Source organism: Hylobates moloch, unplaced genomic scaffold, assembly GCF_009828535.3.
Source record: "Hylobates moloch isolate HMO894 unplaced genomic scaffold, HMol_V3 SCAFFOLD_1, whole genome shotgun sequence".
Lineage (NCBI taxonomy): Eukaryota > Metazoa > Chordata > Mammalia > Primates > Hylobatidae > Hylobates > Hylobates moloch.
This window is the reverse complement of record NW_026652276.1, coordinates 7,798,728-7,817,996: the sequence shown is the minus strand read 5'-3', so window position 1 is coordinate 7,817,996 and position 19,269 is coordinate 7,798,728. Positions and strand designations below refer to the sequence as shown.

The window sequence follows — 19,269 nt, the reverse complement described above, 5'->3', positions numbered from 1 at the left end:
ATATTGGTAATTCTCCTTGATATATTTAGAAAATGATGTTTTTCATTTCCTCTCCATCTTTCTTAGGAGGGTTTCAAAGAGCCCCGGTGGTAGTTTCAGTGGGAGAGCCTTGGTTTTATATTGTTCCTTCCAGGTATATCAGCATTTTCAGTGCACAAATCCCATCATGGTCAGAAAGAAAATTAACCAACAAATATGCACATTTAATACATTATCTGTTAAACCTTTGGGTGGAAGGGAACTCTTTATTCAAAACCAGAAACCTAGAAACTCTGAATGAGAAGATAAACATATTTGATTATATAAAACAGTTTTATATAATTGATAAATTAGGGGAAATGTTTGCAATGCATATAATGAACAAAGGCGTTTATCTCCTAATATAGAAAGAGCTCCTGTGAATTTATAAGCGAAAGACAACCCATAGAAAACTTGTCAGAGAAAACAAATAATTCAGAGAAAGAAGAGTCCAATGGCCAATAAGCATATAAAAAAGGACTTAATCTTGTGGATAGGAAAGTTCAGATGGAAACAATGAAACGCTGTTTTAAACCCAGCAGATGAACGGAAGTTAAAGGGAGTCTCTGGTGTTGGGATGACGCTGGGAAATGGACATTGCTACTGGGAACCTGACTTGCTTCCCATTCTTAGGAAAGTACTTTGAAAATAGTTATTAAAGGAAAAACATGCAAACCTCTGTCAGAACTCTCTCACATCTGGGAATCTATCCTAGAGATGTATGTACAAAGATGTTTATTAGATCACTATTTGATGTCTATCGCTAGGGGGAGGCTAAAGAAAGTGTGCTGTATCCACACTGTGGAATATTATGCCGCTCTTAAAAGACAAAGTTTGATCTGTATCTATTAACTTGAAAGGATGATATTTTTTAAATATAAAAAACAAATTGCAAATTAATTTTACGGCATAATACTGTTTGCTAACAATAAAAACATGAACTTTAAAAATCGTATATATACTTCACTGGTTACAATGATCACACATTACATTCGTAATTTAGACAAGAATATAAGGAAAAGACAATTGTCAAATAGAACCCTGAGATTCCAAGATGCCCAAGGACTACAGATGAGGGTCACCTGCCTCATTTGGCCAGTGGCCTCCCCCTGAGCAGGGCTGTGTGGAAGCACATACCTGTAGAAGCACACACCTCTGGGAACATATATAGCAAAGGGACTGAGCAGTGTGTGGCCGTCTGCTCTCCCAGTGTCCAGAGATGTCCTTCTCCAGTCCACTCCAGTCTTCTTTACACTGTGACCAAAAGTGATGTTTCCGAAACGTCACCGATGTGGTTTGGCTGTGTCCCCACCCAAGTCTCATCTTGAATGGTAGCTCCCATAATTCCCTCATGTTGTGGGAGGGACCCAGTAGGAGATAATCGAATCATGGGGGTGGTTTCCCCCATACTATTCTCATGGTAGTGAATACGTCTCACGAGATCTGATGGTTTTATAAGGGGAAACCCCTTTTGCTTGGCTCTCATTCTCTTTGCCTGCTGCCATCCACGTAAGACATGATTTGCTCCTCCTTGCTTTCCATCATGATTGTAAGGCCTCCCCAGCTACGTGGAACTGTGAGTCCATTGAACTTCTTCTTTTTTTTTTGTAAATTGCCCAGTTTTGGATATGTCTTTATCATCAGCGTGAAAACGGACTAACACAGTCATTGTTCTGCTTAAAATTCTGGAAGGATTTCAGTATTTCCCTACAGCATTCAGAATAAATTTCAGGCTTCTCAGCTTCCCCACCATGCTCATCCCCTGCTCTCTGTCCCCTGGCAGGCCTCCCATATGCTGGTCTTTAAACAGGGTGATCTGCCATGCCTGATGCTTTGCACATACTTGTCCTCTGGATTGCCTGTTCCATCCCGAACTTCTCTTCCTGCCCAGTTCCTGCTTGCCCTTTACAGAGCCAGGAATTGTCTTTTGCCAGGGTTGTACCTGATGGCCTGCCCACTTCACATAGAGACCCTTTGAGCCCCTATGGCACTCTTTTACTTGCATAGTAACAACCTTCTCTCTTTGAGAACGGTGAACTCTGGAGGGTGAAGATTGTGCCCACCATCTCAGCACCTGGCACTTTGTGGGTTTATTCAATGAATGAAAAAAATGGGATCTTACCCATGTTTAGTTCATTATTTAGTTATTAGTTACGAGCTTAGCTTCCTGGTGTGTTATATACTGAGAAGCACCAATGGTGAGTAACAAATCAACAAGAGAATCATCACGTAAAAGTTTGACATCTGCTCTGTGCCAGGTGCCTGGGCCATGAAGATTATGTGGCTTCTAGTTCCACATGGCCCTAAGGAGGGAAGGTGAAACTCTCCTTCACCACCTAGCTGGTGGCAGGGAGGGACTTGGGGAGCCAGAAACCTGTCTGACTCACAGGCAGCCAGCCAATGTCCAAATGGTGTCCAAACGTCAGAGGGGCCAACATCTGAGCTGCAGAGAGAAGCAGCAGGTTATGGGTGATTATGTCTCCACAAGAGAGGGAGAAAAAGCAGACCAATCCCAAAACCTGAAGCAAAGGTGCAGGCGAAGTGGGATGGCTTCAGACTTTTCCTTACAGTGATAAGATGTCATAGCTACACCGGATAGTCCTGTAAGAACTTACCACTAACTATATTTACAGACATTAAACAAAAAGACTAACAGCTCCTAAAGCCATGGCCTTTGAATTATGCTAACTTGGTAAACCTCAGCGAGGCACATGGTAAAATATTTAGAGCTTTCTTGAATCTATGCACGTGAGCTGTCTGAAGGAGCCATTCATGAGAACCGTGGCACTTTTGTAATCCATTACCTGTATTTTGATAATGAAATGATTGAATTTGGAGCTGAGCAAGATGGGAGCCTCGTCTGTCACTTTCAGATGAAGGAGATGAAGTCCCAACAGCTCAGCAGTCTGTGGTCCTGGCCGCGCGTTATCTGGTTTAACTCAGGTCTCTTCCCCACGAGGCCAGAGCCACTGCATGACATCCTACTGTTGCCCCAGTCAGTGCTTAAGTGTGACAACTTGCGACATCCCTGTCCTTGGGGAGCGTCCTCGATTAGCTCCGGCTTAAACCAGAGGCGTTTTCCTGGCTAATACCTGTCTGGGAACGCCAGAACAGCGAGAGACGCCGTGTTGTTATCCTTAGGTTAAATCCTTGGAACACTGTTTCTGATCATTGTTAAAGTTGTTCAGGGCTTACTCTGTGAGCAGATGGCCCCAGGCTGTGACCCTTCCCTGGCACCACATCAAAATACTCATTTAAAAGCTTAACCATACACAATGGCAACCTTATTAACTGCAATGCAAATGTACCCTTGGGAATTCTGAAGGAGTATTGGAGTGCTCTCTAGATGGTATTCAACAGAGAAAGGAAATGGACGTGAACCTCTGTGATTATTCTACATTAAAATTATCGATCACAGGACCTGTGTGGCTTATCAGAGGCAGGAAGTGAATTTAAAGTCAGTAAATGACTCCAGGTCGACTTATCAGGAGCTAGGGCATTTATAAGCATTGTGTCCTGAAGATAAGTTCACCCCATGCAGTTCTGAAAAGGACTCGTCAAACATGTCCTGCTGTAGAATAATCTCTAAAAATGTTCTTCAGATCTTAGAGTAATATAAACATGCAGAAAAGTAGAAGGAAGAAAATAATGACCTGATACAAACTAAAGGTTTGAGTGCTGCGTGGACAGTCTAAGGGAGGTTATTGAACTGGGGTGAAAAGAATAGAAAGAAGAGCGCAGATAATTGTAATAGTAACAATAGCTAATATTTATTGAAGCTTTCCCATGCTGGGCACAGGTTCAAGTGCTTTACAGGGGTCACCTCATTTAATTATTACTCATTTCTGTGTAGGTGTGTAGCTGGTGGGCTAGTTCAGGTTCTTGACTTTGGGACAGAAAAGAATTTGAAAGTGAGTCAAAAGCAAAAGCAAGCAAGTTGATTGCAAAGCCAAAGTACACTAGCAGCTGGTCAGAACAGGCCGCTCAGAGGCAAGACAGCTCTGTCTAATATTGGGGGATCTCCCTTTATGGGAAATTTGCATGATTATTCATGAAGGGGTGGGAAGGGGTATTGCTATTAAGCATGTTAGGAGTGGTTTCTTAGGCCCACATGTGCAGTGGCTGTACATGCTAGTACATCCATCACATGTCTTATAAGCATTTTAAATCTCCACCCAGGGGTGTGTTTTTTACTATTATAATGAGCACAGGTCAGCCCAAGGACACTAATCACGGGTTTCTGTGCTTGTACAAATGTGGGGATTTTTCTCTTCTGCTCCCGCCTTTTTGCTGTAGGATGTTCTAACCACGAGCTCAGGATGCGGTCTGTGCACTGTTAGGCGGTTTGTTCTCTTCATCAATTTGACAAGTTTCTTGTTTCCTGTCAGGGGAGGCTCTGACCACCTCATCTAACCTGCCTCAGGTGCAGTCTTGTTGCCATTTTACACATAAGGAGTGGGAGGCAGAGAAAGGTTAAGTCCCTGCTGTTAAGGGAAGAGATGACATGAAAACATATGAATATAATATATATAATAGAATGTAATACAAACAGCATGGAGAGGCTATTTGCAGAGGAGGGAGTTATTAATTGTGAGATTGTTGCCTGGGGGAGCCTAGGATCTGCAGCAGCAGCTAGATGGAGGTGATGTTTGCTTGAAAGATCATGTACCCAGAGCCCCGAGTGTTGGTAGGAGAGGTAGAAGCAGGAGAGATAATGTTAGTCTGGGGAGGAATCAGCAGCCGGGGAGGGTGGAACTGTAGGCAGGGGCTAGGTTATGGAGAGTCTTTTATGGTATATTAAAGAATTTGGACTTTTTCCTGAAGTTGAAGAGAAATGTCCTGGGTCTTCGTGCAAGTATATGGCACAGTCTTAGTTGGTTACTCTGTTAGCAATATACTAACCTGAATGATCAGTTCCAAAATCAGTGCGATCCAATCGCTGGTCATCTCTTACTGCTGGCTGTTGTTGGCTTTGTACCTGCTTTTTTGATGTTGCAGAATGAGAGGGGAACCAGGATGTGTTACACAGTTTAACATACACACCAGCTCATCAGAGAGAGCAAAAAGTCAGTGTCACCACGGGCCATGGGGCAGTACTGGCTAGATAACTGCCTGTGTGCTGGGGAAGGAGCGACAAAGGAAAACGCATGAAATCTATGCAAAGTTTGGAGGAGGTGTCCACCTGATAGGGAGTTAGCTGACAAGTTTCTTGTATTTCAGTGTATTTGAAAATTCTGCCATTGTTTTAGCATCTACTTTTTCTTTGTGAATTGTTTGCAGACTTGGCATTCTGTTCTGTGGATCTGTCTTTGTATTTTGTTTTTTCCTACCAAATGGCTTTGATTACTGAAGTTTTTTTTTTTTTTTTTTAGTCATTCTAACATCTGTTGTACAAGTTTCCCTCATTATTCTTATTCAAAATTTTTCTGGCATTTCTTGTATATTAATTGTACAGAGGATCCTAAGGTGTATCTTGTGAATTCTTTCTTCTTTCTCCTTCTCCCAAAAATTTTAGTGAATATTATTATGATGATGTTAGGTTTGTGGAATCATTTAAGGGAATTTGGCATCTTACTATTGAGAAGAAATGCTATGATTTTCATTTATTCAAACATATATAATTTCCCAGTAAAGTTTTATGGTCTTTTTCATATGGGTCTGGCAGATTCCTTGTTAATTTGTTTCCAGCCACTTATGGTGGGGGGAAAAAAGTAAGGTACTTTTTCTATTATGTTTTTTCAGTGACTACTTTTCAGTACGTAGGAAGGTTATTAAAGTTTTCCTTATTTATTCTGGAACAAGTCTCCTTACTAAATTACTTTTCTTTTTTTTTCTTTTTATCATGTCATGGAAAATTCCTCCCCTTTTTTGTTTATTAAGCTCCTTTCTCTTTCTCTTCCTAATCAGAAAAGGATGTTATATGTTGCCAGAAGACTTTCTAGCAGCTATTGAAATGCTATTTTTCCTTTTGATCTAGTATTATGATGCATTGTACAAAAGATGAATGATATAAATGTTCTTAATATTTAGTCATCCTACTCCAAGGTCATGGTGTGTTATTCTTTTAAGGTACTTCTGGACTTCATTTATGTACAAAGCAATCTGAATTCTAAATGTCTGTTCCCTCTCGATACCATTTCCACTCTCAGTGAGTTTCTGAACTGCTGTCCCTCTGCATGGCCTCTCCTTCTTCCTCCTCTCCTGTTCAGCTGAAGGTGCTCAGCTGGTTTCAGATGGACCTCAGCTGTCACTGCATGTCTCCAGCCAGCTGGGTGTTTGCCAGGGACAGGACACCAAGGGCACAAGATATCACTGGAGATGCGTAAAGGGAAAATTGCAGAATTCTCTCAGGGACAACACCAGATGGCCACTGGTTGTCAAGGAGACTTTGAAAACCATCTCAGTTGGGGCGGGTGAGACCCTGGGCATGAGAGATGGTCTCTAAGCTGCTCTGATGCTTGCTTTACTGAGGGGGTGTCCATGTGCTGGCCCAGAAAATCCTTTTCTGCAGAGTTCAGTCTCCCCTTTACAGAATTTGAAAACAATGTCTACAGAATGTAAACATTGTTTTAGGAAAGCAGGTGGAAGCATCGCTCCTTCAGGAACCCCCCTCTGGAGAACCCTCATGTCTATTTGGCTGAGTCCCGGACTGACTTGAGAGAAAAAGAACATTTTGGAAGCTGCTGCCGTATGGGTCAAGTGTACCTTGGTGTATAAATAAATCTCAGCCTAGCCAGTCCTGAATATGCATTATTTATGCAAAACGGCTTTTGGGTATTAATGTCCAGTTATCAGTTGGTTCATTCACACCCCCTGGGATGCCAATAAGGGTTCTTGCTATTCGTCTGGGAAAGCATTGCTGCTCACTGGATCCACCTTTGCCCTTGAGGTACAGAGGAAGCTACCCTTCCAACAGGAGGGGCCGTGCAGTCAACCCGGTTGTCCTGAGGAACAAATGATCGGTGACATATGAGGCAGAGCTCTTTAAAAGTAGGGAATGATACAAACACAAAGCCTTATTCATGGGCACTGACCTACGTGCACTGTAGCTCGGGGATCACAGACTTTCTCTGTAAGGGCCAGCTAGGGTCATTGGTCAGGTGTGTCAAAAGAAGCAGTATTCAGTGATGCTGTACCTCCCTGCTTTGTAAAAGCCATTCTTAGCTCATGGACTGTACAAAAACAGCTGGGGGGCTTGGCTTGGTCCCAAGTTGCAGTTTTCCAATCCCTATTTTAGATGATTTAGAAGATATGTTTTTCCCTGACTCCAAGTGGTCACTTAAGCCATAGTGCAATAAATCTCTTCCTACTTGGACTCTTCTGGTCTGCGTTTCCACTCTGAGCTCTCTGAGAAAGATGGGGGCCCACTTGCCAAAGAGAATGCTTTCCCCTGCTCTGAGCATCCTGGAAGTTTCTCCTTTCAATAGGACTTGTTGCTTCTTTTGGAATAATACCTCGGAAAACAACATCAATGCACAAAAATGGATGCAGTTGTTTTGATTTTTTCTTTGGTGTTAGAGTTTTGGGAAGTCAGTATAATCCATTTTTTGACTAGATATATAGTCAAAGATTTCTATTTCCTTTTTTGAAATAGAGCATCTATTTCTTTTTTGGAAATACAACATTGCTTAAAATGTTTCCACATTCATCTCTTCTTATTTTTAGGTTAAATTCTCCAAATTCGAATATTTCAAGTTACTTCTAGGGACAATAATTTGAATGGTAATGGTTGTTCTGGCCCAAGTAGTAAACTGATTTCTGGCAAGTTCTTAGCCTAAACTTCCCTAATCGGGGGCTGCTGCATGCACACCGGTCTCGTTGCAGCAGCAGAAACATACAGTGCATTTTGTAGGCAACAGAACCCGCTGCGGACTAGAAAGGGCGGATGATGATGCTTGCTATTAGCCTCAAAGCAACCTGACCTACATTTGGAAGAAACGCCAGGCTGGCTGCTAGATTTGACTATAATACATCCCAGTCCTGGCTGTTTTTCACCTAAGTAATCTACCTCTCAGGGTTGATGTGAGGATCAGTCAATGAACCAATTTACATGCCTAGCATAGGAGCTTACATGTAGGAGATGTTTAATAAACATAAATCCTTTTCTTTTAAGGATCTCACTCTGTTCAAGAGGCACTTGCTACAAGTCTGCCTTACGCAGGATCCAGGCCCTAGTGTAGATTGCAGAGGTGTTCCATTCATCATTAAACGCCAAGATAAACAAAGCTAAACTTTAAGCAAAGCCAATAACCATTGTCTGTGTAGGTCAGTGTTTTGTGTAGGTATCTGACATTTTTTTTGCTTAAGATATTTAAGTCTAATGTAATATAATGTAATGTACTAAGGTGCAAGAATGAGGTCTCATAACATATGTAATCGATTTTTCTGCCTGACTTTATTGAGGATATTCCCCAGAATTTGGATAATTTAATGCTTCCCCCATCAGGATTTGCCTTCAAACAGTTCATTGCAGCTTCTTTGGCTCTTGAAGGGATGATTTGATATTAGCAATAAAAATGTCTTGGATGGTTGAACTTTGCAAATTGTAATATGCTTTGTAGTTATCTAAAATGCTAAGCTAGCAAGTAGCCCAATAAAATCCTTTTGAAATGAAGCATATCTCAAACCCATTTTTTGAAATAGAGCATTGCTTAAAACATTTCCTGCTCCCCTCTGTGAGATGTTATCATGTAGCAGCGAAACAAATAGACATGGGGCTGGATTGCGGGGTCCAAATTGCGGATTCAACACTTCCTAACTGGGGGACTCAGACAATTCACTTACCTTTGTTGTGCCTCCATTTCCTGATTTGTTCATTGCAGATGATAATAGACATCATAGATAATAGACATACATCAGAGAGTTGTTTGTAGATTAAGCCAATTAATTTAAGCAGACTGCTGGAACAGTGTCTGGTTTATAATAAGTGCTAGCTATTTTATAGTTTCGATTTAATTTGTAACAGAGAAATCCTTGGCATTATCAGTTTTGGAGCAAGACACAAAATAAACATTTTAATCATTATGGAAGTAATTCATACTCATTGCCGCACACTGGAAAGCAAATGGAAAAGAGAATAAACAGCACTCAAGATGTGATGCCCAAGGTGACCGCCATTTGTGGTTGATCTATTTCTCTTTGTGAATTGAGATTTGCATAACAAAACCATATTGTAAGTACAAGTTTGAGCCTAATTATTTTCACTTAACATATATGATAAGCATTTCCCCATAATAAAACAATTATTCATAACTTTAATGGTTGCGTAATGTAGTCATATTGATTAACCGTAATGTGTGACACATTTTCTTAGTGATGAACATTTAGTTTCTTTCGTTCTCTTTGAGTAGGGGGTGGGGGCAGCTGTTACGTATGGTGCTGGTGGCCAACAGTGATGCATATATATTCATTTACATATATATTTTTTCTTAGTATTTCCTTATTCTTAGGGTAAATTCCCAGAAGTAAAGTCATTGGGTCAAAGGGATGAACATTCTTAAGGCTCTTGATAAACACAAGCTGTTTTCTTCCCAGGCTGTTTACACTTAGACATGGATGAGGGCCACCATGCTAGTCCCAAGGGTGTTGACATCTTGGACCACTTTGTATCTAACATCATAAGAAATGAATAAGAAAAGAGAATCATTGAAAGATCTTGAAATAAAATAATTTTAAAGTTTGTTGAGCATTTTTTTTGTGATTAAAAAAAAAAACACCAAAAGCCAGACACACTTTTGACCCAGCATGAACTGAAGATACTTTCACTTCCTGTTGAGTTATTTTGGCTCGTGTATCAGTCTGGATTCTTCTCTCCTGTCTGGACTTAAGCTATTGCAGTAATAGCTTAATACCACTATTGCCATACTTGGTAGTTTAGTGATGAGGCATGCGCAATGCTAAGTCTTGGCCTTCTCTCTTCCCTCGCCAGCTACACGGTGGGCACCGTCCAGGAGAACAATGACCAGGTCTGGAAGTTCCAGAGGTACTTCCTGGTGCAGGAGTACTGCAGCCGCCTCAATATCCCCTTCCCCTTCATCATCTTCGCTTACTTCTACATGGTGGTGAAGAATTGCTTCAAGTGTTGCTGCAAGGAGAAAAACATGGAGTCTTCTCTCTGCTGTGAGTGGTTTTTCCATGTGTACTTGGGATCAGAAGCAGCAATTAATTTCAGGGAAGGATGCCTGGTGTGTATCTCAACAGGAAGGAATTATTCACAGTTCTTTTACTGTTCACATCTGTACATCTGTAAAGATCAGGCATCAGGCCAACCAATGAATTACTCTAGAGGAAATGTAGATGAAGAAAGCACTGTAGATCTGCCGGGATAGCCTGCTTTGCGGGGGATGAATGACTTTTGGACAGATCGTGTAATAATAATGTAAATAGTATGTTGAACGGGCAGAATTCATGGGATAGTGTCCAATCATGACTTTGTTTTTGCTTTTCATTGTTCCCGTGAAATTTATTCTCTAGGAACCTTTAAATCTGACTCCAGCACAGTTTGTGACTCTTCTTAGGAAAATAGAAAATCTTACAATTGTTATACTTGAGAAAACATCATCTCAGTTTAGAAATAGGAACGTGTGGCCAGGCGCAGTGGCTTATGCCTGTAATCTCAGTACTTTGGGAGGCCTAGGCGGGCGGATTGCCTGAGTTCAGGTGTTGTGACCAGCCTGGGCAACACGGTGAAACCCCATCTCTACTAACATACAAAAAAATTAGCCGGGCATGGCAATGTGCGCCTGTAGTCCCGTAGTCCCAACTACTCGGGAGGCTGAGGCAGGAGAATTGCTTGAACCCGGGAGGTGGAGGTTGCAGTGAGCCGAGATCTCACCACTGCACTCCAGCCTGGGCGACAGAGAGAGACTCCGTCTCAAAAAAAAAAAAAAAAAAAAAAAAGAGAAAGAAATAGGAACGTGCAGTTCAATATATTAACCAGCCTATTAATTGCTATTCAGAGGTGAGACTCCTCCTCCCCACCCCGCTCCCAGCTGGTGGAGCTGTCAGGGAGCATTGGCAGTGGGCTGTTCCCTCCCTTCGCTCCCATTCACTGGCTGTGGGGACTGACCCTCCACAGCTGGAGCACAGAGGGGCAGGATGGGAAGGGGAGCCGAAAGCCTTTTCTTAGTGATGCTGTTCTGGGTTGCTTCGTGCCCTCTGGCCTGGCAGATGTTTGAAACTGATCCTTGATTGTGTGGGCACTCAGGGGGTCCTTCAGAGAGTCCCTGGCTGTCCCGTCTGACCCCAACTCCTAGAACTTGGCCATGCTTTCTCTGGTGGCTGCCCCCCACCCCAGCCTCTGGTTTCCAGGGGTCCACCCCACACACTCCACACACTAATGTCTTCAGGAAGGCAGCCATCAACCCAACCCATCCACACATCAGACTGTGGATCATTCTCTCTCTCATGTGGTCACCTAGCCCTCACAAACTGGGGTGCAGGCTGCTCCCCACCCAGCCACCTCTCCCTACCCCTGAAGTGGTAGCAGCTGTCAGCCATATGTCCTTTGAATGCAGGGAGCTGGCATCCAACTCTCTTCCTGGCCCTGTAGGAACCCACATCAGGCTTGAGTTTCTCCCAGAGCCACTAAGCCAGACAATCTTCCTAGCCCCCAGTTATGCCTCAACCAGATTAAGCATGCAGGGAGGAAGGGGCCTGTTTTTATTTGTTTGGATGTTTGGACACAAAAGAAAAGATAGAAAGGGCACCCCTGGCCTTTTTCCTCACCCCTTAACCTCAGACCTAAGCCACAGATCCATCTCTAGGGTGGGGATGTAGCTGTGGGGCCAACTCCTCCATCAGGCACAGTGCCAGGGCCCACAGGACCTCAGGGGCTCCTGAACGTCTTTACATTTTCTTTAAAAACCAGAAGAAAAAAATGAGCTTTTAGATTAAAGAAAGTGTTCTCATATATATTCATGTATTTGTTTTATACCAACTAAGTCATAAATATTTTTAATATATTTTTTTCTGAAGGAAGGGACTCAGAATGGCAAATGTGCCTAGGGCCTAGGGTGACCATCTCGTTGTAGTTTGCCCAGGACTTCCCCATCTTAGTACTGAGAGTCCTGCATCCTGGGAATCCAGTTAGGGTGAGCAGCCTGCGCCCAACCAGTTAGGGTGCAAGCTAGTGCCCATCCAATTAGGGTGCCAGCTTGTGCCCATCCAGTGCCAGCTTGTGCCCATCCACTTAGGGTGTCAGCTTGTGCCCATCCTGTTAAGGTGAGCAGATTGTACCCATTTAGTTAGAGTGAGCAGCTTGTGCCCATTTGCCCAGAACTATCCCAATTATAACACGGAAATTTTTGCCTTCTGGGAACCTCCTTGGTTTCAGGGACTGCTGGTCACCCTTCTAGTCTTAACGGCCCTGTGTGCTGGCAAGGGATGTAGAGCTAATGACTTGGGTTGGACCACGCTTTGGTAGCTTCAGGATTTTCATTTTCAGTTTCCTTCTTGTGAAAAAAATAAAGGAGGGTCATTTTAGGTCTCTAAGTGGATCAGTTATATATAATTGTGTAACAAGTCACCCCGAAACTTGGTTTCCTGAAAGCATTTATTTGCCCATGATTCTGTGGGTCCCTCCTGGGGCAGGGCAGGGCAGGGCAGGGCAGGGCTGGGCTGGGCTGGCTGCCTCTGCTCCTTGAAGTATCCAGTGGTTGGAAACTGGACCCCAGGCTGGCTGGTCTGGACATCCACACGGATTCTCACGTGCAGGGCTGGCCGGCCAGCAGCAGGGAGTCTCAGTGTCACCACACATAGCAGCTGGGTTCCTGCAAAAAGCAGGTACTGCAAGGCCCCTGAGGCCATGGCTCAGAAAGTCAGATGACGTCACTTCTGCTGCGTTCTATTGGTCCAAGCAAGTCACAGGCCCACCCAGACAGAGTGGGTAGAGAATGTGACCCCGCTGCTGGGTGGGAAGGACAGCCTGCCCGGTGGGTGGAAGAATCCGTAGCCCTGTTTGGCCACCTATCACTCTAGGCATCACTGAGCTGAATGCGCCAGTCCTCTGAGAGTGCCTCCCCCACCCAATGCTGGTTTATCAAAAGAAGGGGAGCTTCTCACTGCCCGTCCTACTCCCAAATTCACAGCAGAAATGCGTGGTGCCCTTGGAGCAAGGTGCATGGGGGCTTACCTCTCATGAACTCACCTACCATACTAGACTTGGGTAGTTTGAGCAGTCTCACGTTATCTCTGATGCCTTGAACAATTTAAAACAAAATTTTCTATGCCCTGACATCTGCAGCTGCATTCACCCCTGGAAAATGCTGAGTACACGGGCTGAACCTGCGGTGCCTTTCCTGATCCTTACCATGCCCAGGCAGTTCCAGCAGATCTTTAAGAAAGAGCCTCTTCATCATACTCTGCACTTAGCTGATTTTCTGTTACTACTGTTCCAAAATTGATATATTTTCACAAGTAATTTGAAGATTGTGTATGTTTTCCATCCTTGAACAAAACCTTTCCTGAGCACATTCTTTCTGAGCAGCATCTGTGGTCAATGTGGATGATTGATTGATTGATTGATTGATTTTTGAGACAGAGTCTCGCTGTGTTTCCCAGGCTGGAGTGCAGTGGCATGATCTCAGCTCACTGCAACCTCCGCCTCCTGGGTTCAAGTGATTCTCATGCCTCAGCCTCCCAAGTAGCTGGGACTACAGGCACCCACCACCACACCTGGCTAATTTTTGTATTTTTAGTACAGATGAGGTTTCACTGTGTTGGCCAGCTGGTCTTGAACTCCTGACTTTGTGATCTGCCTGCCTTGGCCTCCCAAAGTGCTGGGATTACAGGCATGAGCCACTGTGCCCCAGCCCTGTGTGGATGTTTTAAAAATGCATAAACTTGGCTCTAGAAAATGACCTTTGGCAATTTGGGATTGAAAAGGCTTCCTTGATATTTATAAATTATTCAGTTATCTTGTTACAGTCAGGGAGGAAAAATATCTTTTCCTCTACCTATCTTAGGCTCATGGCTGAGATCCCTATAACAAAAGACAGAGTAACAAGAGGAAAGCATAGAAATTTAATATAAGTTTTATGTGACATAGGAGCCTTCATAAGGAAAGGAAGATCCAAAGAAACAACTTTTTTTTTTTTTGGAAATGGTGTCTCGCTCTGTCCCCCAGGCTGGAGTGCAGTGGTGCAATCTTGGCTCTCTGAAACCTCCACCTCCTGAATTCAAGCAATTCCCCTGCCTCAGGATCCCGAGTAGCTGGGATTACAGGCGTGCACCACCACACCAGGCTGATTTTTCTATTTTTAGTAGGGATGGGTTTCGCCATGTTGGCCAGACTGGTCTCGAACTCCTGACTTCAAGTGATCCACCCACCTCAGCCTCCTAAAGTTCCAGGATTGCAGGCGTTAGCTACTGTTCTCAGCCAAACTTGAACATTTTTAATAGTAAGTTTAGTGAAGAGTGGAAAGTTGTGGGGAAATAGGATAGGGCAAACAGAGTATGATCCCATGGTGATAAACTGGGAAACCTAGCAAGCCCTATGCATTCACATTTCTGTCTGCATCCCTGTGTCTTTGGAGATGAGGACACTGTTTTCCTCTAGGTATAAGGAGTGTGCCTCTCACATGAGGGTCCTATGACCTGCTGTAGGGGAAGGTCAGAAAATCCTTCCTAGGTGATATGACCTGCTTCAGGGGAGAGGGGCAGGAAAAGTGAGATCAGAGAGACCTTCCTGATTGTGTGGTTTTTCTCCAATCCTTTCAGTTTAAAATATTCAATATGCCATGGTGCCATATTTTGAGGTAGTGTGTCCTAAACCCTATCATCACTTATATTCTGGACAGCCCCCAGAAACCAGTGAAAAAAATGCTCATAAAATGTCTAAGTAGGGGAATAAAAGTTAGAAAGGAACATCACTGAGTTCTGATAAATTTCAGAAGCAAGAGTCTACCAACCTCATTTCCTGCCACAGTCCACTTTGGCAGAGTTCTGTAAAACGCACCCCACACTACCCACAGATCTAAACTGGAAAATTGAGTGAGCACAAGGATGGGTGGAAATTGTGCATAGGCAAGAAAAGCACAGCATGAAAAGGAGCACCCCCCCTTAGCACCTATAAAAATAAATAGTGTAAAAGCAGTCCTCTTGCAGGAGGGGGTCAGTCCTGCACAAACATGAAGTCTCAGTTCTGGGGACGCAGCCATGAACAAAAGCACATGGGCTGGGCCTGGAGGCCATCATTTGGTGGGAGCTGGACCAGAGGTGAGGTAGATAATTTGGCGGACAGCCTGCGATGCAGTGAGTGAGGGGGCCTGGGAGAGCCGATTCAACAAATACGTGCCAAGAGGCTACCACATGATAGTGGGCCCTGGGGATTTGGTGCTAAATAAGCTAGAAGCTCTCTGTGCCCTCGAGCAGGGCTCATCATCTGGGGGAGTGGGGAGCAGAGAATGAAAATGGAAAAGCCTTAATTAAAAAGTGTGGGAAACACTAATTTTAGGGAACGTGCAGGGGGTTGTGATGGCCACAGAGAGGACATTTAAACCCTTGACTAGAGTGCATCAGGGAAAATTTATGGAGGAAGGGAATGTTCAAGCTGAGACCCAGAAGATGAATTGGAGTTAGCCAGGCAAAGAGGCAGAAGCTGAGATGGCACCACAGAGCGAGGAGTGGGCAGAGGGAGGAGGGAGTTAAGAGAGGTAGGAAGACAGGGGAGAGAAGACCTCAGGACTGAGGGTTGCAGGAGACGAGTGTAAGGCTTGAGCTGTATCATACAGCCACGTTTTAGCTCCATACAGTCCCCTTCCCCCTGCTCTCAGCCCACCAAGTCACAATGAATCCCAGAGGAAGGAAAAACTGTAGACAGGAGACATGACAGTGCAAGAAATGGTGACATGAACCATGAAACATACATCATGACACCTCTTTGATGACTGGACTTGTTTCCCTCAAGGCGGAAATGAGCAAAGAAACTCCCAGGGCCCGTGTGGGGAGACCTGCAGGTCACCACATGGAATTAGGCTTCTCAGACCCTGATGCTCACTCCTGTGACTTGGGGAAGATGTTGGCGGAGGGGAGGGTCGTGAGATGCCCCCCGCCTCTACCTGGAACTCTACTGAAAAAAGAAAAGTCGCTGTTAGATAGGAAATTTGGAGTCAAGGGCAATTTGGAAGTGGGAAATCTAGGGAGAATCCAGTACATGTGACTAAAGGAATAGGCTTAGGTGGTCCTTCTCTCTGCTTTTTTTTAAAATCCTCATTCTACTGTTCACAGGTGTTGTGTCTTTCAGTGGCTGCTGGACAGGTGTTGCCTTCTGGTTTTTTTTTCCTAAGGGTATTTGATAAAATGGTCACTGACTGCCACCACTGAATTCATGTTCCATAGAGGGCTGATTATGCCGTGCCTTTAGGGTAATCTCAAATATTTTGAAGATTCAGAAAGTAAAAATATAAATTTTGCTAACCCTGACATGGTAATTGGTGGCAATTAAGAAAAATTTAACTTGCCAAGAAGCATAGTTTTTTGTGGGGTTCTTGAACTACTTAGAAAAGGAGACAAAGTACTCATAAATATTACTTTAAATATTGATCATAACATATTTCTGTGCTCTCCCTATAGCTGTGAGCCCCTAAAGTCTGGCTTCCAGAATATAAATGCATTCACGACCCCGAACTCGTGTCATTCTTAAAGAACCATCATAGTCAACTCTTTTAACAGCATTATTTTAAGATGTTAAATGTCACTTTGGGGATGTCATTAACGATCACACATATGTAATTGCTGTTCTTAATGAAAAAAGTGTTTTGACGATTTGGATAAGTTGCTGTCTTTCCTTCCATCATTTTGCCTTGAAAGACAAAGTGAGTCAATTCTAACTAAAAGCACAAAAAGTCTTTATATCAGGGAGAGGATTTGGAAATTCAGATCTGGAATTTGACTCAAAAATGGCACCCAGATACTAGAAGCACTTAATGACATGCCTCAGGACTCTCGTTGGTTCTGTCTTGAAGCCATGTCATGGCTGGTGGCTATAGGACCTGAGAGAAGACTTAGGGGGCCATTCTGTGCCTTCAGGTAACAGAAGTCCTACAAGCATCATACTTTTTTTTCTGAATGATTCAGGGGAGAAAACAAACAATGGATAAAAGTTGCAGTGAGGAAGATTTTGATTCAGTACAAAGAACAATGTCTAACAGTGTGGGCTATCAGGAATTGAGATTAATTGTTCTGTGGAGGTGGTGAACTGCTCATCACTAGTGGGATTCAGGCTGAGGATGTGTGGGAGGAGGGGCTGCATGGGATAAAGGTCCATTCTCCAAAGATACACTGTACTCAGTCCAGGATCAGGGGAATTAGGAAATTCAGTGTCTAAATAAGGACAAATCAGTACTCCAGATTAGGGGTGAGGTTGAGAAGGCAGGACAAAATTCATTACATTCCCCTAAAACTTAATTAATGATTAAGCACAATATGAGTATAAAATGGAAACAAATCCCCCAATTTGGTCAGCAAATGAAAAGGGGCTTCAGCACAAGGAAGCCACCAGATAAGTCAGACATGAAAGAGTGAATTTGGACCTGTCTCCCTAGTGGGCCCCTGGGAGAGTGGCGATCTCATAATAATCAGAGAAATGGTGTGTTTAACTGTTGACATTATCCCTCTTCAGACAGTTTATGTTCTCGGAAGAAACAAAGAAACACTGAGAATAGGAGACAGCAGAAGGACAAGATCTTTCTCCACCCTCGGGTGGTGTGGTGGTAATGGGACAGAGAGCCAAGAGCCCCACTTTCTAACTGCAGACTACCCAGGGTGCCTGGTCACTGCCTGCTCATTTTCTTCTCCTCCTTGGAGATGACTAATGCCTGAAACCACAGCACTTGGTGGTTGCCAGACCCTCTAGCTGGCAATTCATTTCCTACATGTACTTTGCTTTGCCTCCAAATGATGGCAATGTCATGGGTTTAATTTTGAAATTGTTCTTCTTTGGAGAAAGATGCAAGATTTTTCAAATGACTTTCAGAAAAGTAGAATCCAAAGTTTCACTTTTGGCACTTTTTTTGGTGACATCTTCAAGTAATAAAAAAGTATGCTACCCAGTAATTGCTTTTTCATAAAATGTATTATTTTTCATGATTCGGAAAGCAATCCATATTCATTATAGGACATTTGAAAAATATAGAAAAGCACAAATAAAGATGAAGAGCACATGTTACCCACCATCCAGACGTAAATATTGTCAACACACTGGTGTTTTTTCTGTTATTTTTGTGTGGGTGTATAGTAATTGGATTGCTCTACGCACACACATTCATAATCTAACTTGCTCATTTAACTAATAATACATTGCAAACTTTTTCCATATCCACAAATAGCCATCTAATCTATATGACAATCTTCAACTGTGGAGTAGTATTCCAGCCTATGGATGCACCATGATTAATCAGTTCCTTGTTAGACATGTAGATTGTTTTGATGCTTTTGCTAGCATATAATGCTATGTTAAAGAGTTCTATGCATTCATTTCTGAGCATATGAATACATTTTTCCTTTGAGTTATTTCCAAAGAGAAATTTCTAAATAAAGGGTATGCACCTCTTAAGTCTTTGTATATTGGCTGTCCCCCCCCTCCACCTTCTGGTCCCCCATTACCCTAAGGCAGTAACAATTGACAGATTTGCCCCCTTGTATGGGAGGCCTATTTCTTCACGTTCTTGCCAACACAGGATATGGTCATTATTTTACTGCTAATTTTCCAGTATGGTTAGTGAAAATGCGATGTCATCATTTCAGTCAGCATTTCTTTGACTGTTACCGAGGTTGGTCATTTTTTATTTTTATTTTTTGGTCATTTGTCATCCTTGCTCTCTGGCTGTCTGTGTCCAGGAGTGTCTACCCTTTCCATGCTGATTTTTAAGCACTGCTGTTGGACTCTCTTATTGATTTTGTTTGAAGAAAAGACATTGAAACTTCTTTGTTGGGAAAAATACAATTCAAAAAATTAGTTAAGAATTATTTTGCAAAGTGAATAACCACTTAAAAATAAAACCATATTTGCTATGTAGAATTTGCTTAAATCGAGGCTGGGCACAGTGTCTCAAGCCTGTAATCCCAGAACTTTGGGAGGCCGAGGCAGGTAGACCACTTGAGGTCAGGAGTTTGAGACCAGCCTGGCCAACATGATGAAACCCCATCTCTACTAAAAATATAAAAATTAGCTGGGTTTGGTGGTATGCGCTTGTAGTCCCAGCTACTTGGGAGGCTGAGGCAGGAGAATCGCTTGAACCTAGGAGGCTGAGG

General features: G+C 43.2%; 1 protein-coding gene across 2 annotated transcripts in view; it reads left to right on the top strand.

Moving 5' to 3' along the window:
* TRPM8 (transient receptor potential cation channel subfamily M member 8) overlaps positions 1–19,269 on the top strand; it is a 160,015-nt gene that overhangs the window by 127,680 nt on the left and 13,066 nt on the right. For both annotated transcript variants that reach the window (XM_032753671.2, XM_032753674.2), the window contains one exon: positions 9,947–10,137. In XM_032753671.2, the coding sequence (XP_032609562.1) occupies positions 9,947–10,137 (191 nt within the window). The remainder of the gene's footprint in view (positions 1–9,946; positions 10,138–19,269) is intronic.